The sequence below is a fragment of the Periplaneta americana genome, chromosome 6 (genome assembly GCF_040183065.1).
Source record: "Periplaneta americana isolate PAMFEO1 chromosome 6, P.americana_PAMFEO1_priV1, whole genome shotgun sequence".
NCBI classification, from domain to species: domain Eukaryota; kingdom Metazoa; phylum Arthropoda; class Insecta; order Blattodea; family Blattidae; genus Periplaneta; species Periplaneta americana.
Genome location: NC_091122.1, coordinates 18,771,213 through 18,792,688, shown reverse-complemented (window position 1 = coordinate 18,792,688; position 21,476 = coordinate 18,771,213). Strand labels below are relative to the sequence as shown.

At 35.9% G+C, this 21,476-nt stretch overlaps 2 protein-coding genes across 2 annotated transcripts in view; both read left to right on the top strand.

Annotated features, from left to right (window-relative positions):
* The first annotated feature begins 46 nt into the window (after positions 1-46).
* On the top strand, positions 47-7,300 carry slx1 (Nuclease slx1). Its single transcript, XM_069827662.1, has 4 exons — positions 47-293; positions 815-866; positions 2,230-2,415; positions 2,544-7,300. The coding sequence occupies exons 1-4, from the start codon at positions 112-114 to the stop codon at positions 2,925-2,927; spliced, it is 804 nt and encodes a 267-aa protein (XP_069683763.1). The 5' UTR covers positions 47-111; the 3' UTR covers positions 2,928-7,300.
* Positions 2,900-21,476, top strand: part of LOC138701086 (solute carrier family 22 member 3-like) — a 54,190-nt gene continuing 35,613 nt past the window's right edge. Inside the window, exon 1 of the mRNA XM_069827656.1 lies at positions 2,900-2,944. The gene's annotated coding sequence lies outside the window, so the exon portion shown is untranslated. The remainder of the gene's footprint in view (positions 2,945-21,476) is intronic.

Sequence of the window (21,476 nt, the reverse complement as noted above, 5' to 3'; positions counted from 1 at the left end):
AACGTTTTAGGTAACAGTAGTCGGCAACCATGATCGGCGTAGTTGGGTGATCGTTTTTGTTTCGCAGTTTCGCACAGCTGTTTAGACAAAACGTTATAGTGGGCGCCTGATATGAGTAAGAATGAAAATGTTGTTGTAGGATTTTTTGGTGTATATTTATTATACTGCACAAACCCAAAATATAAAGGACGAACATATATTGGTTATACTGTTGATCCAAATAGGAGAATCAAACAACATAATAAAGGCAAACATGCTGGAGGGGCTTGGCGAACAAGTAATCGAGGACCATGGTGAGCTATAATAAATTAGGTACAGTAATTTAGATGCACTATAATAATTGATTCGACTTTTTCTTTGAGATATGACTATACATCGTATGACCAAATTTTAATACGAATAAGCATTATTTTACCTGTAATAGCAGTATGCCGAGGTAGACTGAGGTATGTGACAGGTAGCAGTGATTTCTTGACATTTCACGTGTGCCCCAGTGATGCTTTCCCCCCATTCAAGTTTCACCCATGCAAATGCAAGGAGTGTGCAAGAGGGATCTTACAAACTTACAAAGGGGGTTGGACGTTGGAAGTAATGCAGACATTCGACCCACTTAAATTCTAACGCGAGGATGAACCAGCGAATGTTTAAAACAAATACGAAATCGCAAAGCATCACCCGCGGCATAGAACCAAAGGCTATAATACTTTGTCAATGTTTGATGAAAATTATCATTTGTGATAATGGTATTTTAGTCAAAGTTACTGTTATTTTTAATTATGACGTGAAATTTCATATCATGTTATCTGCTTTTCAGGGAAATGGTCTTGATCATTCACGGGTTTCCTAATGACATTTCTGCTTTAAGGGTAAGTAACTGAGTCTTTCAAATGGTCATTCTTTTCCAATCACTTCAGTCACAGTTATTACTTTCTAGATTATTCCATGCTTTTCCAGTCAGTTAGGACTTTGCTACGTTACCTTATAAACACATTCGCATTGTACAGGGCGAATCAAACCTAAGAGACTGTCACTCCTGCCATTTCTTAGCACTATAATCTGGAAAACAATGCCAGCTCTTGAGGATGACATTATTGAATGTGTCGGCGCCTCACCAGTCTGGCAGGTGATCTTTTGCGTAACTAATTAATTATTCGTTTGAAGAGATGAAGAGAATGCTGCCTGAATTTCAGAGCAGTAGTTCAAAATGTTAACTCCATTATGTCCTATACACATGCTACACTGATGTATGAAGCTCTGGGACGAACTCTTTGAGCTTATCTTCACTAATATTGCTTATTAGCCGTGTGCAGCATTTCTTTTTATTGAGAATGGATACTGTTTCGTGCTGCTTATTATATAATTTAATAATATAATATTTTACTGGTTGTGTAGTCCCTGGAAAGCATCATTGAAACTTGCATAAACACAACTCGTATGACTTCTTCTTTAGTAGATATGTTTCAACACGAAAAATGCGTTGCTGTACTGAGTATCTAACCATGTTTAAAAATACGTACTTCTCATCAGAGTTCAGACAGCTGAGTAGACTTAAGTGCGATTGTTACGCAACAACTGTTAAGGAAAATCCACACTTTCTGTCCTGGGCCGAGCTTAAACGTATGTTGCTGGCATTCTTACTGAGTTGCGAGATTACTGTGTGGCAAATAATGTGTTGAGTTTTCTCGACCTGAATTATAGAGTGTCTCGGAACTTCATACATCATTGCAACATTGGTATAGGACGTAACAGAGGACATTTTGAACAATTGATCCGAAATTGAGATAAGATTCTCTCCATTTTCTTAAATAAACACTTCACCAGTTATGCAAAAGATCACTCACCAGACTGTAAGATAGGTACCGGTAGTGGTGACATCTATAAGAGTAGCGATTCTCCAAATTATAGTGTCAAGAGACAACAGAAATGCTGGAACCTTAAGTTTAACTCTCTCTGTACATGTTTGTAAGTTTTATTTTCAGTGTCTTGAACATAACTTACCAATATGTTCTTTTAATGTGGCACTGTTTACTTCACAAGCTGCAATGTTTACACTATATTTGGTAGCAACGTATGTTACACAAAGTTTAAAATTCTCAAAGCATTTCATGTATTGTAATAAAAAAAATTGTAGTCTGTTATATTATAATTGAGGACTTTTTCAGACATTAATGCTGGTGCTGTTACTTCGTGAATAATACATTATGGAATATCTTTGTGAATATTTTACAGTTTGAATGGGCCTGGCAACATCCTCAAAGATCACGCCGCTTGAGACATGTGATGCAGAAGAAGCCACGTGAAAAACCCTATGATTTCTGCTTGCGTGTCTTGTCAGAGATGTTACAAGTGGGACCATGGAACCGGCTAGCATTAACCATACGTTGGTTGAAACAGGAGTTTGTTCGTGAATTTCCTGTAAGTGAATGTATTGTTTTCAATAGGTAGTAATATCTCGTTTAGTAATATAGAACAAAGATTTTTCTTGTTATTAATTTAAACGTTGTGTATGTCTTTTTGTTCTATTTGCTTTTATTTACTTACAGGTTGATTCCTGCCCACCACTTCACATGCCAATAGCATACGGTCCTGTTGTGAGTAAAAGAATTGTTGAGTCTCAAGAAACTACATCACAGTCACCTCCTTCCACAACATTTAAAGATGATGACGTGATATGTCTTTGCTCCCTCTGTGATGAAGCAATCAGTCCACACGAGAAAATGACCTGTATTTCACCAAGTTGTCTACTAGTAGTACATGTTATTTGCCTTGCCAGAAGATTCCAGAAGGGTGATATTATTATACCATTGGAAGGTGACTGTCCAGCGTGCAATACACATGTACTGTGGGGTGACTTGGTGCGTAAGAAGAAAGGTTGTTACAATAATCTGATCTCTGGTGCTGCTGATTCCTGTGAAGAATCAGACTGAACACAAGGTCAATGAAGGTACATAATTCTAATTTTTAACCATTTCCATTCCTAGTCATTATTTGTTATAATATCGTAAGTAATATATTTGACAAAATTATGAAACAATAACAGAAGAGTAATGAGGAGATGGACTGTCAGCAGTGACATCAGGATTATGATAAAATAACAACAACAACACTTACTGGTAACTTACTATATTCCACCAAATTAACTTTTCTCTTATACATTTTATGTTACTCTTATAACACGAGTCTCAAAGAACTGAACAGAGCACATCCAGATATTGATTTCCCTACAGTAATAGTTTCTCACTGTAGCATGCTATTAAATTCTTGTAGAAATTAAATCAGAAAATTGGACTGTCATTTAAATAATCATCATCATCATCATCAAGATCAAGGTAGGCCATTGAAACCTGTCCTGCTTGGTTCGGTCTTCCCAAATCACGACATCTTTGTTGTCTGTATTGATTCTTTTAATATTTTCCAACCATTTCTGTTTATTGCCCTTTATTTTACTTTTAAATCAAGCTGCTCTTTTATAATATGACTAGCAGTGTGATCTCTCGGGACATATTCAGCAGCACATTATCTCAAGAGCTTCATTTTAGATGATATTCTTTTTCTAACATAATTTTCCAACATTTCTCGCAAAGTACCTGTCAAAAGCCTTGAGCTTTAATAAAGTCAATAAACAGTTCATGTGTCTGCAAATTATACAGGTTTACCGGTATATCCCTGTAATTATAAAGATCTCTCCTTATTACCCTTCTGCTGTTTAAGTCTCTTTAGATATTTTACAATTCATTTTGAAGGAATTTGTTCAGATAAGTCTTTGAAATACAATGAATAATTTATTATTTTCCGTCTCTGACTTAACATTACATATAAAGTGTGAATCTTTATATTACATATTTTTCTTGGGTATTAACGTTTTCGTCATACTAAACAACATCAGAACCGTTATTAAATTACAATATATTGTAATGTAATAATGGTATCTGATGATGTCGTTTAGTACGACAAAAACGTTAATACCCAAGAAAAATATGTAATATAAAGGTTCACACCTTAATATGAAATGTTAAGTCAGTGACGGAAAATAATAAATTATTCATTGTCTCTTTAGATATTCTTTTCTTTATGTTATGTTTGGGCAGTGTGATTACGATCAGAATGTGAGTTTATAGTCAGAGTTCTTGCTGCCAAATTTATAGCATTTCTGACCCTAGTGTACTGTTGTGAATGGTTGTCCATGCTGCATGGAGTTGCTCACGTACATATCCTAACTTCTATAGGGGAGAGTCGGGTAGTATCGGACATCAGGTAATATCGGACAGTGAGTTTCTTTCATCTACCACACGATGATAGTACCTGATTGACATAGTTTCGTTTCTGTGTTGTCGCATAGAGAAACGTAACCATATCATTCAGGTACTACCATATGGTGGTAGATGAAAGAAACGCACTGTCCAATACTACCCGATGTCCGATACTACCCGACTCTCCCCTACATGCAACATGTCTTGGTAGTACCTATATATTATATGCTGAAATGTTTGGTAGAACAATATGTATGTGTTGTTATTGTGAAACAATGTATAAGTGCAATTAGTGAAAGCAGTTTCAGGTGTTAATATTCAGAATGAATTCCATACTCTTCCTCCTCCTCCTCCTCCTCCTCCTCCTCCTCCTCCTCCTCCTCCTCCTCCTCCTCCTCCTGTTACTGAAGCACTTCGGCACAAATGGCCCATAAACTGGAAATCAACCCAGGAGACCACAGTATGTGATCAACTTTGTGGTGCTGCGGGGTTTTATTTTCTGAAATTCTTTGGGAGACAACATGTGGTTCCTGAGGTATCGATGTCTGATGTGACTTAGACCTGGACAATCCTACAAAATATGAGGTGATGACTCAACATCCATTCCACATAATGAATTCAGTCAGTTCTTTATCAAAGAAATTTTTGTCATCCGTAATATAGAGGAAAGAGTTTAAATTAAAAATTTATTTAGATTTTTTAGCAAGCTTAAGTATTATCAACATACCGTGAGTTGTAAATATTGTTTTTATAATAAAACAAAATAAATGTATTGCACGACAGCTCATAGAGGGCTAAGTCCTACAAGCTGACTGCTGCAGTAGAGGTGAACGATAATTCAACCAGAACTGGAGTAAACTGTGGCTAATGTGTAAACAGACAGACACAAAAAAATTCTTAAATGTGGGTCTACTTGACAAATGTAGAGGTTAAGATTTTATAGTGTTTCGTAGGACATCTGTTACTTTTTGTGACAGGTTTTTTTTTTTTTTTTTACTTACCAAATATAATTGTCCATTTTGAAAGATAAAGGTTGTAATGAATCGACAACTTTAAAAAAATTAAATAAATTATATTATTACATAAATAATGTAGTGCATATAATACAATTATTTTATTATATAAATACTTCTTAGCTGCTCACACAAATATGCTATTTTACAAAACATTTAATAGTTTATGCTCTCAAAAGTTAAATGCCGTAGTGTGATTCTGCTTAAAATTATTGTTCCTAATAATTGATTACACTGCTAAATAAGACATAGTCGACATTTAACATGTGGAATTTTTAAGTCACAATTTTAAAATTAAATTTGCTTTATTTGTACTCTACTGAGAAATTCCATATCTGTTGTATACTGTTTGAATTTGTATTTTAATTTACCAAATTAGGTACCGTACTATTTTTTTTTATTATATCTTGTATACAAAGAAAAAGCTTACAGACTTGGCACATTAATGATGTAACATTACATATGAAATAGAATGTAATGTAATATGCATTTTGAACAGTTTGAATAATTTTTTCTTTTATTTTTATAAAAATATATCTCGCTCATTGCTACAATATTGAATAGATATATCTCTAAGTTCATTCTAAATTAGGTGGCTTTATTCTTTCAATTACCTATTAAATTATAAACTTGTTTACATGTTAATTTTGTTCTAGGGCAGTCTGAGTAAAGGGTACAATAAAATTCAATTAAACGACCAGAATTTGTGGAAATTGTTAATATTTGTGTATATGTACATTCATTTATCATTTTAATCTGATAATGGTTAGTAGTAAGAGATTTAAAATTATGTCATAAAGTGAGTGTTATCATACATTTTGAACCAAAATATATAGTTTTGGTTTGACATTGAGATTGTTATAAAGCTTGGGCTTCCCCCAAAATATATATTACACATATGTATCTCTTGGGATAGTTTACTGACCCTGTTTCTCCACACACATGGAATGTTCTTGGAACTCGTAGTGCAGAAACATAGTTTGTTAGAACTTGTAATGTGCATATTTGAATAATATTAAAGATACAGACGTTAATTGAGATAATCCTTTGGTTTGTAAGGCGTGATACTCTTCTTTCTGTAATTTATGTATGCATGCATGCTTAACTGTTGTGTTACTTTATGAAGATAGTTAAAGCTCAAAATCGAAGGCAAAATTTAATATAAGGATTCATTATTCTTTTGTTCATATTCATTGAAGACATGGTAAATATTCACACATTAATATATCAAAATAGTGACAATCATCAGTCCTAGTTATGAAAAAGAATTTCTTAAACTTTTCTTAATAACTGTCACTGAATTTGTAAATTTCTTTTGCATTGAGGGTGGGAAGGGGGGGGGGGGAAGGCTCAGTCACTTGTCAGTGCAGTAAGTGTATATATATGCAAAACATATTAAAATACTTCTTCCAATTTATCTGGAATTATATAATCCTCTGAGGTGACTTCATGTGTAATAAATCTGTAATACACAAGAAAACACTCATTTGGATAAGTTAGTAAGTGAAAAATGAAAGTCTATTTTGTTCATATTTCAATAAGGCACTTAAAATTGGTCCGTGGTCCACCAGAACACTGCAGTTAAGGCCTATTCACAATGAAGTAACTCTCATTTGTTCGTGATTTCAATACGGTTTAATGTGATTAGCGTTTATATTACATTACACTGATAACGTTGCTCACAGATTTGTCAACTTCTTCTTGTCAAACCATTGTAGGCGTTCGTAGTCTTACGAATAATTTCAGGTACAGTAGTGTCACTAAGGAAATTAACTTATCTGTAAAATATTTTTGATCAAGAAGTGCTTATAATGTATTTCTCTTCAGTAATCGAAGTCTAAATCATCGTCTTCTTCAGCACCCGGAGGTACAAAGATTCCGCCAAGGAATTCTGAAATGGAGTCACCAAATCCCATTGACGTAGCAATACCATAAACCAATCGCATAATCAGTAATCGAAGGAAATCGAAGATGTTAGTTTCCCTTGACTGCACTTTCTTCTTGGTGTGTCTTCTTCTTCGTGCTTCACAGACACCCTGTCAAAAGAAAAAAATAATTAATGGAAGTTATTTCCTATTCAAGGATTTACGAGTTCTGTGCATTTATTTATAAGGAATACACTGGTTTTGTGTGCTTGTAGCTTTGAATAAGAAATTATTGACAGTAATGACATTTCCAAATAATAGTGCGCTCAAATGAGAGAATAAATTTTCATCTTCTGTGTTACCAGCAAAAGATATTTTTCACAATCTCAAAAAGTAAGTTATCTCACTTCATTTATAATTTGTACAGTTTATGTGGTGTAATTAATTTTGTATAAATTCATATGAAATAGTTATTTCAATGTTATATTCATGTCTAATATTTTGCTGTTTATGAAAATCATCTATCACCATCACAATCAATATCATCAATATTATCATCATCATAATCTAAATTGTGTTCGAGCAGGCAGTTCTTAAACACATTAATTTCAGCCATCCAAAGCCTACTGTAATTAATGATGTATTGACAGAAAGTGCGACTAGATATCTCGAATTTACTAAAGCACATAAACATTACACGTTAAAAAATAAAACATCTCTTTTGTTCTATTTCCTTAATGGGAAGGGATACGTTAATGTTATGAAGTAATTTATATAGATATCTTTAGCCCAAAAATGTCTGTGTTAAGTTTTGATGGAGACATAATTATTGTGGTCTGTATTCTGTACAGTCTCATTTGTTAATTAATTTCGTTGAATACAAATTTAAAAAAAGAACACCATATTGTTTAAATTCTAGTTTCTGTTATTTCTCCAGAGAAAGATGTGTTAATTTTATTTTTCATATTCACTGTTCCTTGACGAATTGAGTGATAATGAACGTGGGAAAAAAGTCGTGCAATAGTTTATGTTCCGAACACACCACATCTTGAAGGGTTATTGTGTTTGTGGGTTGGAATTTATGATAGACTGGTAAGGTAAGGTAAGGTAAGGTGAATATTCACCTTGAGGTTACATTGACATTCGTATTACATTTCAGAAAAACCTTAGATAAAACCAACTAAAAGTCTCAAGTAGGGCTCGATCACAGGATCAGGTTTCGAGTCGAACTCATTACTGTGTGACCACACTGAGCTATGCTAGTGTCTGTCCAGCAGTTAGGAAAAATTGCTGTACACAAGCAAACAGATAAGCTACTATAGCCAGAACAGTTTTTTCGTTATTGAGATTGATGAAAAATATGTATGTCCGTGAAAATCTCGAATTCTATTTTTTTTTCTTACAGAATCAATATTGCGTGTAATGGGAAATGAAAGAAAAAATGTGTTTCTTGTGAAACTGAACTCAGATAATAATTATTTTGTTTACTGAGCGAAAATGAAAAAATTTGTTTCTTGTAAAACTGCTCTCAGTTAATAATTTTGTTTACTGAGCGAAAATGAAAAATTTGTTTCTTGTAAAACTGCTCTCAGATAATAATTTTGTTTACTGAGCGAAAATGAGTCTGGATCATAATGTGGTCAGTAGTCCATTGTGATTTATTACTGAACTACTTCATGAGATGAAATTTTTATCCTTTTACTGTTTCGTTCCCCTTTTACGAAGTTAAATGGTAATCTGTTATAATTTATTTATTTCATGACATAATTTTGTTATGCACCAAAGATCTGTCTGATAAATTTGATTGGCTGTCAATTGCGAAGTTTGTTAGAGCGTAAGTCAGTTTGTAAAGAAGTGAAAATGCACACGTGGATTTTTTTTGTGACAACAAGCTGTACAGTTACTTGAAGCATTCATTAAATAAGAAAGCTTTTACAAAGTTGAATGGACTGTTATTTAGGACGAGTCATTTATCTCTATCATTGCTGTGTCATTTTTCATTCACAAGTGAAAACATCAAGTCACAAGTATAAAATACTATCCTGGACTTCTAACCCAGTTTGTTAAGTGAATATTGAGAACATCTTACTTAAAATGTTTATTTGTTATTATCCTCAAAAGTTACACAAAATTCATACAGAGTATTTCAGAAATAAGTATTGAATTTTTGAAGGATAATATACAATCATTTTAAGAATAGGAACATGGTGCCCCTAATGAGTCATTTTGGCGGTACGTGATGCCAAAGTCGTCACTGCGTAATCTGCTGGTGCCGTGGTGTGGTATGTGACTGTGGAATGAAAGAGGGAACAGTATCCTACAGAGCAGCCTAATTTTTAAAATACTGTATTGGTATCAGGTCATAAACAAGATGTCTGAAGAAGAGCAGACAGTACAGGTGAAACATAACACAAAATAAGCAATCAGCTGATAAACTGCAGAACATCATATCTTCGAAAGCTGGCGTGCCAATGTAAACAAATGAAAGTAGACCTCTCTCGCCAGTTTGTGTTACCCTATCATATTAGTTCTAGCTCTTTATTCTTAATATTCTCCAGAACCTTCATTCCAAAGAACTGGAATCGTCTCGTGAGACTCCACATTCAAAGTAGTAATAAGCTTGGTAGTAATAGTAGTAGTAGTAGTACTATATAGTTAGTGTCAGGAAATATTTCTACAATTCATTTCTATTAGACACTGAGCGAACCTTAGAGCCCTAGTGTGGCCGAAAGGATTAGGTGAATTATTGAGAAAATCCGTGACTCCATCGGGAATCGAACCCGCAACTTTCGGCTTACAGGGCAACATTGTAATCGCGACACTACCCCGCTTCTCCTTAGAGTAATATAAGAATATCTGTATTGTGTGAATTTGTACAAAATATTCATCTACTGAAGAACGCAGCCGTTTATAAATGAAACGAGATATTTTACTTTTCGGAATTGCAAAAGTACTTTTATGCAATCCAGAAAACGAAAGTGTATTTGCCCATTTGGGTACAGAGATAATGATTTCGTTTATGAATGATAGTTAAGAACTACAGAAAGAATTTATTGATAACACATTGAAGAACTGAATTGTTGTGGAACATGTATTGAAGAAATTTATGTTATAAAGACACTAATTTTTTTACCATATTCACCTTGTATTAGTTCAAAATACTATTGAAGTAAAAATAAAGTGTGTCACTGGGGTGGTTTAGGGGTAATGAATGGTTCTAGAGACTACACTCGGTCGTAGGTTCGATTTTGGATTTAGGCTGATTATTTTATTGAGCATTTCTGCGGTTTTTCTCAGCAGTAAGACGAATGTTAGGTAATTTCATAGTAAATCGAACTAATTTTGGTATCATCAATTATATCGACGCTAGATAATCGCGCTGTTAATGTAGCCTAATTAAATAATCGATTTCACCAAACGTGATTTAGATTTTTTGTAGTTAATATTTTATTAAATTTAAGTCCTCTGTTAAACAAGTCCGCATTTCACCATGACAATTTAAGAGAATAATTAACTAAGCAAAACTTATTACTGTAATTATACCAACAAAACACATTCTGATGTAGAATTATTATGGCCGTGATACTTTTACTATGCTGAACATACTGTATAGTATAGACTTTTAAGAGACCTTGAACAAATGCTAAGAAACTAGTGAAGTGTCTCTTGTCGAGTTTAGTATTGTTTGGGGCAGAAACATGAACATTACGACGAAGTGAAGAGAAGCCACTAGAAGCATTTGAAATAAGGATATGAAGAAGGATGGAGTGTGTGAAATGGACAGACGGAATAAGAAATGAAGTGTACTAGAAAAAGTGGGTGAAGAAAGAATAGTGTTCAAACTGAAAAGAGAAAAAGAAATTGATTGGGTCACTGGCTGAGAAGAAACTGCCTACTGAAGAATGCACTGGAAGGAATAATGAAGAAGAAAAGTTCGGAGCAGAAGAAGATATCAGGTGATAGACAACATTAAGATACGAGAACATGAATCGTATGCGGAGACTAAGCGGAAGGTGGAAAATAGGAAAGATTAGAGAGTGCTGGATTTGCAGAAAATACTTTGAATGAATTGAACAAATGACAATAATTGAAACAAAAGCGGGAAGGTGTTTGTAAATTTTAACAGACAAGATGACATTGCGTAATGTATCCGGCATTACTTGGCACCGTTGCATGTAACTTCTTGATTCCAGTTCTGTCTTATTTGTAACATGATTCATTGTTGGAAATATTTTGTCAGATATATTAAATAAATATGTATATGTTTGTCATTGCATTAATTTAAAATTAATTACTGGTACCGTACTTTCAAACTCTGAACATTTTCCAGTAATAGTTTAATGTGTTTTACTGGAAGGCTATGTAGTCTAATGTTATTGTACATTGAAAAATATAATTGTTACAGAACTTAGACATATTTAATATTTGCCGATAAAATATTGTATAACTTATTTTTTGCAAAAATGTTGTACATAGAAAAATATAATTGTTACAGAGCCTAGACGTATTCAGTATTTGCCGATAAAAGAGTATATTCAGTAATAAATTATTTTTGCAGAAATACTCATCCGTTTCGAATTATTCCAGGTGTAGGTCCTACTTTTGTTTGCTGTAAATTTTCCAGAGTTTATTCTCGTCCAAACGGAAATGCAATACAAAATATTTATCGTCTAGTTCGGGAAAGAAGTCATTTAACCCTATAGGTCATTTTATTCCTGGATACGTTTTGGCTTCCTTCTCCTGGGACAGTTATCGTAATCCTCTCCTTCACTATTTATAATACCATTACGTTTCTTGCTGCCATCTTAGCTAGAATTTAACCGCTAATAGGCCAAAATCGGACTCTTAATTTTATTATAATTACCTAATAGCGCGCTAAATTGTCATTAAATGCGTGGTGAAATGCGAGATAAGCTGAGTGTTATTTAAATTTAAATACGGTTGGTGAAATTGGCCCTAAAAGTAGTAAAGCCATCTTGAATAAACTTTTTCGATAAAACTACTGATGTAGTGCAACAACTGTTCCGACGTGTATAATTGAGAAAATGTTTATGAAGTTGGATGTTGAAGTTTGTGATATAGTCCTCACAGTTGTCTCGTTTTCCTTGAAACATATATCGTAATCTGATCTGAGGGAACATGGTATCTTCCGGCTTCAAGATCTAATCTTTGTCATCTCGCTATCCTCATTACCGGTGTCTGTCTACGTGAACATAAGCAGTTTGTATGATACATTTTTCAATGTTGCCCTTACTCGACATATGACGTAACGGTATCACATATTGTTCGAATTCGTCGTGTAACTTACCAAGAAGAAAATTGCCAGCACGACAGAGTACACAATTTTTCTCAGAATAGGTCCCATGGCCTGATTGTAACAGCAGGAAGTCTTCAGAAACCACAAACCTCAGCTAATAAGCATCATCCTGAAAACAAATTCACATTATTACCCATTGTGTAAATCTGCTACAAAAGACAAATCCAACAGGAGCACACATAGACGTGATTGTTAACTTCGTGGGATACGGGGTGTGGGTGAAACACCTAGAAGTGGAAGTTCTCATACATTATTGTCTGAAGGTTAGGTGACAATCACAGTTATGTTGTAAGAAACTGTGAAGCTGTCTACTCCTACTTATCGTCATTGTTTTCCACCCGTTCTCTTGTATACTCCATGTTTTCCTTGTCTTCCCTTTGTTCTTTTTGCCTTCCTCCTGTTTTCCTATTCCTCCTGTTGCCCTTGTATTCTCATTGTCTTCTTATTGTTCTCTCTATATTCCCATAGTTCTTGTTTCCTCTTGTCATTTTTTGGTGACAATTTGTCAAATATTTCGCGAAAAATTAATAAAATATTATACTTCAGTTTAAAAATGTCGAGATTTTTTTTCACCATGTAATGCATACACTCACAATCTTAATTGGTAATCTAATAATTTGGTACACAGTATTGTATTTGCAACATTCATGGCGAAATGAAGCTGTTAATAGTAATAATAATAATAATAATAATAATAATAATAATAATAATAATACCTAATACCCTTTGTAAATTAGCCTTATTGTTAACTCAGCATTATATAAAAAAAACAGTTATTAGTGGTCTTACAGGCCACTAAAGAGAATAATAAAAGTTCCAAATAATAATAATTTGTCTCCCTATTCTTTTGCAGCTAACATCTTCAAAATTAATATTCCTGTATTTCTTTAAAATGAGTTTTTAAAAAACCCTTTTTCGTTTTTAGGGCAAAAATGAATATTTTTCACAAAAAAAAAACTTTTTTTTTTTGCAAAAATTCGCAACAAATTTACTGTCATAAATCAGTCACAGTCATGATAAAACCTGCATGTAGCCTACCTCTTGGTGCATCGCTCAGTCACATTTCGTGATTATCGCTAATAAAAATACCGGCCCTGGTCATAGCTTTAACCTAAGTGAATTAATAATAATAATAATAATAATAATAATAATAATAATAATAATAATAACTCTGTAAGATGACGACGAACTCCTTTCTCTCTCTCTCTCTCTCTCTCTCTCTCTCTCTCTGTCTGTCTTGCTTCGTGTCTTTCGAAACTGAATGTGGTCACTGTGTACGCCAGCATTCGGATCCGAGGTTTGTAGAGCGGAAGACCAGTAATTTTCCAGTAGTAATGCTCCGTGGTCAAGGTGAATTTTGCGATCGCTACCAGGAAATAGCACACCAGACTGGTAAAATTACCTAAACAATGGAACAACCACGTTAAAAATCCAAAAGAGGAAGATGGAATCTTGCATGTCATCGTTGAGTACACGTAAGGTGACAATGCAAGGAATTCGTATGTTGCAGTGCTTGACACTTCTATATTTATTCCACTTCGGAGTCATGTGGCCTAGAATATTTTCGGAAAAGGCGTTTGCTGTTTTGTTCCTCATCATGAATGAGAGTATTATGCACTAGTTAAGAGCTCTAGTACATTTGTTAACAGCACTTCCACATATAATTCATTTATATGGATGGATGGATGGATGGATAGATAGATAGATAGATAGATAGATAGATAGATAGATAGATAGATAGATAGATAGATAGATAGATAGATAGATAGATAGATAGATAGATAGATAGATAGATAGATAGATAGATAGATAGATAGATAGATAGATAGATAGATAGATAGATAGATAGATAATAAATGGGTGGGTAGGGGGACTGACGAATGGATGGATGGGTTGGTGGGTAGATAGTTAAGTAGGTGGCTGGGTTTTTGGGTGGATGGATAAGCAACAGGTTTGTTGGTAGGTAGTTACATTACTATATCATTTCACATTATATTGTATTATATATTATATTATATTGTTGTTGTTGAGGCAACTAGGCCAGGAGTTAATGGGGTACGGTGCCCAGTTCCTTTCCCCCTCCATTGCATACATCGCCGATTAGCTACATATTACACTAGTCAGAATTCAGATGTATACAAACAAGATTTTCCTCTGACACATCAAGTGAGATGTACTGACTGATAATAAATGTAGGCCTATGTACATATCAGCCAGAACCTCAATCAGAGGTAGCCTATGTATTATATTGTATTACATTATATTATATTATATTTATATTATATATTTTATTTTATTATATTAGATAGAACGATAGACAGGTTAATTGATAATAAATCGATTTGAAAGTTATACGTAAAACATCTTTAGTCGAATGACTAGTAGACCTACATAGACGTACCAGGCCAGAAATTCGATTTAAGTTTGGAGAAATTTGGAGCTGAAATTTGGTGGTCAAAGAAATCGTTATTTACAGTATTTCTTTCCTTTGCCACCACCGTTCTGCTCGTTCTATATAATGACCTGAATACCAATGTAATCGGAAAAAGTTGCCGTACAGTTTCGTTGTTTCATTTTAATTATTCTTCCATCCTCAATACACAATTTTTTGGTAATACCGTTCCGTTATGTGATAAATTTTCAGTAGTTTCTATACTGTATTTAAAAGAGTGGTCTTTATTTTTACGTTTGCTTACGGAGGGGGAAGTTATTTGCATTCAGACCATAGTTGATCCATTGTGCGTACAGCCCTCAAAAGGGAGAAGCGAGATGAGTTGAATCTCTGGAAATCTCCCAGAATTTTCTTACTGTCGCATCCAGACGGTTCCCACGCAGTCAATGCCAAGGCGTGTTGGCACATTCAAATTTTGCCGTAATTTTGTGCAACATATTTACAATCAACGTGCTTCAAAACGACTACTATCTTCCACTAGTTACTGCTATCATTTGCAATAGTAAAAATAGGCTGGGGTGAAGTCTTGGAGTAGTACGGGTTTCCGCTGCTGATATAGAAGAGTTTGGGGCTCGGGCCCCTAGAGCTCATCAGGCTACTTGTTTGCGGATGAAACCTAACCTATCAGGGGCTGAAACAGGATGGCCAATCTGTCAGCATCGGCTGATCAGGAAGGGCTTATCAGACTACTCGTTCGCGAAACAGGACCTGGGTCTATCAGGAGCTGAGGCAGGATGGCCCACTTGTCAGCGTTGGATTCATGAATGTCATCCGGGCTACCTAGGTGGGCCACCTCTCAGCGTCGAATTCACGAATATCACTCCAACGTCTGCTTTGTTCACCACAAATTGCATTACGATCTGGCCTGAGATCGAACCCGGGTCGCCTGGACGGAAGGTCGGCGCTCAAGCACTGCAGCCACAGACTCGGCTTTATGAATACGGGACTCCTTTGTCTACGCGGTGGTATATTTTTCGTTTCGCTATATTTATTTGTTCAAAAGTTATAAACGATTCTATTGTAACATTTTTTTTGGACATCGTTACCGAGCGGTTGACGACCTACCGGACGGAATAGAAAGACGTAGTTCTACATTAAAAAAAAACTCCTGTGTATTAGCGCTGACTTGCCGAGGGACTAAGAGAATAACTGACGAAACATATCCTATTATATCCTGAATCACTATATCCATACGAACTATCACGATAACCCCCGGATAGGTGTATTATCACTCATACCAGTTGACTGTGCTAAGCTTCGCTGCGAATTCATTTTCATGTGCACTGTACAGTGATCAGAGAATTGCTAGGAATATGATAATCGAATGAAGATCGACCGGAATGATGTTTAATGCTTACAATCGAGAAAACGGGAGAACCCCGACATAAGTCCCAACTACAACCTTGCCTGCCATAAGTGTCACTGTTGGTTTTTCAAAGAAATATGCCAAGTGACAGGAATTCGAACCCTGACCACTTGCGTAACAGGCTGATGGTCTAGACTAGAATCTAGAGCAGCGGTCATCAGAACACTGCACTCTCGGGCTAGTGTCTCTTATCCGCGGACAAGACACTGCCTTAGCGTGCAATCGTCGCTGCTGGCGGTTATGCTGTCTCTTTATCCCTTGTGCACGACGGAGCATATTTCCTTACTCTCCATGCACTCTACCCATTTCAGCGAGTGCTGACGACCACTGGTCTAGAGTCTAGACCACGCAACCAGTGCAGAAAAAACTAGCGAACCATAGTTTGGGTGGGCCTATCACTGTTAAAGACAGCGTTATATCTCCACAAAAAGCTTTCGCTGCTTTATGTAGACAATAAAACTTACGTACAAAGAAGGAAGGGATACTCTGCAAGGGGAAAAACTACAACAGTAACGGCACATCTAAACTGTTGGCCTGTGAAAGCGCACAGCAGCAAATTATGGAGTATAAGAATGGTCGTATGGGCAATTTATCCACGCGACTTGTGTATTGCACACAGAGTCGTGACTCGGAAATTGGTATGGCCGTACAGCACCGTTGTGTGGCTTCTTATAATTATCAAATCCGGGGTTTCGTTTGCGTTACCTATGTTGACGTATGATGTAACGGTCTGACTCGGGTAATGACCCTAATTTGTTATTGCTCTCACGTAGATACACAAGAGTAGCTTCGAATTCATTGAATGCATGTCCATTAACAGCCTGCCCTTCAAACCCAGAGCAAGTATAATTATGTACGTAGACAGAATGGTGTCATTGATTGTAACAACTCATTGTCTTGTTGTATCTCTTTAGCATCTTCATCCTTACGTTGCAAAGTACAGTACAGTTGCAAGTAAAACATAATGTTAGGACCTCAGTTCATAGAAAAACTGGCGTCTATTGCAGTAAAATATCACAGTACTTCGTGCATATCATAGGAACGATGGGATGCGAACACTGAGCTACCCAGGAACTACACCCAACACCGTCCCAATTTTCCCTTTATATCCACACAACTCAAGTGGATTGACAAGGCGCCAGAAACCCAAATTTGATTACACACAAATTCTGTGTGACTTGAATTGTGGTTTTCTGTTAACGTACTTACAGTGTCGTATATATTATGCAAATCTGGCTTTCGGCTAAAGCTCCCTGTGAAGCAAACTTGAATAATTTCATGGGAAAAAATTGTTCCGGGGCCGGGTATCAATCCCGGGACCCTTCGCTTAACGCACGAATGCTCTACCGACTGAGCTACCCAGGAACTACACCCAACACCGTCCCAATTTTCCCTTTATATCCACACAACTCAAGTGGACTGACAAGGCGCCAGAAACCCAACTTTGAGTGCATACAAATTCTGTGTGACTTGAATTGTGGTTTTCTGTTAACGTACCTACAGTGTCGTATATATTATGCAAATCTGGCTTTCGGCTAAAGCTCCCTGTGAAGCAGACTTGAATAATTTCATGGGAAAAATTGTTCCGGGACCGGGTATCGACCCTTCGCATAACGCACGAATGCTCTACCGACTGAGCTACCCAAGAATTACATCCGACACCGTCCCAATCTTTCCCTTTATATCCACACAACTCAAGTGGGGTGACTAGGCGCCAGATTTGCATTAAAATTCTCCTTTTAATTTTGATTGTGGTGTGTATAGATCTACATATAGCCTTATTTCTCCAGAATATTTTTTTTTTCTGTCATAGAAACTAGTTATTGTGCAGACCCAGAAAAAAATTTGGACCACCTGAATTTTCAAAGCTCCAGTTAGCCTATGACGTAAGCACTGAGCATGTACAGTATGTTATAACTGAAACTTGGAAAATTCAGGTGGCCCAAATTTTGTTTCTTGGTCTGTACTATATAGAATTATACATTCGAAAGAAAACTTCTTCGGGCAAGAAATTTTATATCACAGAAAACTAAAGGAATTAATTTGCTACATCTGTAGCTACATTTGAAAGATAACTTAAGAAATGACGTAAATTCCAGAGCACCTCTTTTAACAAGTTATTTATTAACACTGAAAAATACACGATATTCAGTTGTTTATTGTGATTGGCAACGATCAGCATCTGTACATACACATAATAATAAATCGTGCGTGTGGCTGTTGTTACAAAAGCTTCATCCGAGTAGAATTGGAACGGACCAAAAGGTTCAAATCTTGAAATAAATAGAATGAACAACGGGAAGATGATGACTGTGATGTCAGAGAAATGTCCGCTTCCTCAGCACTAAGCTTGTTATTATCGTGGTCTTGTGCATCGATTCTGTACAGCTGTCGACAAACCGCTAGAAGTCGAAGATGAAAGTTCATTAAAGGGTAAGCTTAAATGACGGAAGTGGTTGATACCATCGTATTTACAGTTTTGTTATGCATTGTGTTAGACATTGTACATTGTCACCATAACATGTATGAATAATTAGTGTGCAACAACAAAGGTTACATGCAAATCAAGCACTTCTAAGATCTGACGGTGCTTGACGTTTTACCGTAAGGTTTTTTGATGCTCAATTAAGATAGCATCTTATTTTAATGATGCTGGCAAAACTCTTGCAGTTCAGTATGTTGCCAAAAACCACTGGCACGACATTTCATCAATGCAAATGGTACTTACATCATATGCATCCGGAGATAGATGTCGGATGATGTGCTGAAATTAGAGCTGCTTTATATAATTAGCGTCGATGGGATTGGTGACAGCGAGATGAGGCCCACGATTCTCCATAGATTACCTAACATTAGCCTTGCGGTTGGGGAAAATCTCGGAAGAAACTCAATCAGGTAATCAGCCCAAGCGGGAATCGAACCCACACCAGACCGCAACCAAGGACCTGAGCCAACTGAGCTACGCCTGTGAATGATATCAATGTTAAGTCAGGAGTTAACATATTAGACGAACTAACCAAAGCAATTCACTGATTAAGACTGTTTTTTGTAGTATTTTTATACTTTGTTGTGTCGAAGTTTTCATATTTCAATATGTAGGGTAAAGGTTGGTAATATTGTGGTACGATTGATATTGTGATAGTTCATTTTGAGAATGTATTATAATTTTACTGAGCGAGAGAAGGACCGGTTTTGTGCAGAAACTTGTCCACGAACATTCCTTTAATATTTTGACCCAAAAACAGATCTTCCTCTCGCTCAGTAAAATTGTAATACATTGTATTACAATTGTAATACTATCGCAATATTACTCATATCACAATATTACCAACCTTTACCCTATACGCACTACACACATTCATCAGTTGCATGAGCTCCCATTACATGATATTCGTAATGTTCTTCATAATATATCACACACGAAGAACTGGGACTATTTATTCAACAATTTATGCAAAAGTTGCAAAGCTTGTCTATGAGCAGATGGACATCATTTCGAGCATTTGTATTTTATTGCAAGATTAAACACTGCGATATCATTTAATTACACTCTTAATCTTGTAGTTTAATCATACTAATAAAGAGTAGTTTGTTTACGTATTTCACGGTAAAAGTGGCTTCCGTAGCTGCGAGCGAAGGGCTAGCAACAAGCTAGGAAAGTGTTTGAGGTGCTCGAGATTGGAAACCCTATAGAATTCTTAGGCCTACTGTAAGATGAACACGACACCAGGGTTACACTTACGACAATGTTACAAATAACGAATGATAAATAATCGATCAATTTTGCCCAAGTACTTTCATTTAATTATCGTAAGCGCATGATACAACATTCATTCATTGTTTTCTGTGCAAGGGCAGTCTCTCACTGCAAACTCAGCATTCTCCAATATTCTCAACTTTTCGTCTTCCTCTTGGTCCCTCATACGATCCATATATCTTAATGTTATCTGATATCTTCTTCTTCTGCCGCGAACTTTTTCCCGTTCACCATTCCTTCCATTGTATCCTTCGCTAGACAGATTCTCCTTATCTGGTGACCCAGCCAATTTATTTTTCTCTTCCTGAGCAGTCTCAGTATTACTCTTTCTTCACCTACTCTTTCTAGCACACCTTCAGTTTTTATTTTGTCTGTCCATTTCACACGCTCCATTCTGCTCCATATCCACATTTAAAATGCTTCCATTCGTTTCTCTTCACTTCGTCGTAATGGCCATGTTTTTGTCCTATATAACGTTACACTCCACACAAAGCACTTCACTAGTCTCTTCCTTAGTTCTTTTTTCAGAGGTCCGCAGGCGATCTTTCTTTTCCTATTAAAAGCTTCTTTTGTCATTGCTATCCTCTTTTTTTATTTCCTGGCACCAGTTCATGTTACTACTTAAAGTACTTCCCAATTTGTCCACTTGTTCTACTGCCTCATTTCGAATTCACACGTTTACCTTCTTTCTTTGTTATGGTCTTCGCCTTAAATATAAGCAGTTAAAACGTAACTCAAACGATATTCTAATACTATCTGCCTAGTCTCGTCTTAGCTTCTGCTCAGACTGAGTCAGTCGTGGCCTTGACCGATAGTGTAAGACGTAGGCGCTATGTATCTGCTTTCCGGCCGGGACATAATTTGCTCACCAGTGCTTTTAGACTGATGCATGATGGGACTTCAGTGACGTACAGTATACACGGTACAAAACGTTACATTGGCATGCAACAAAAATCCATGCTTTTAGCGGGACTCGAACCCACAACCGTGGCATCTATGCAACTCATGTTTCGCTTTTGCTTTCGTGGAAATCACGATTAGTGTGACATTTATACATAATAATAACCATTATGGAAGAAATGACATACATTATTATTATTATTATTATTATTATTATTATTATTATTATTATTATTATTATTATTATACTTACTTACTGGCTTTTAAGGAACCCGGAGGTTCATTGCCGCCCTCACATAAGCCCCCCCATCGGTCCCTATCCTGAGCAAGATTAATCCAGTCTATCATCATATCCCACATCCCTCAAATCCATTTTAATATTATCTTCCCATCTACGTCACAGCCTCCCCAAAGGTCTTTATCCCTCCGGCCTCCCAACTGTCATCAAAAAAGTGCTTTCCATATACTACATTCCTTAAACAGCATTCGAAAATTCCTCCCGCTATCACTCAAGAAAATAATAGTGGAAACACTAGTAATGCTCCACTTCGATTAT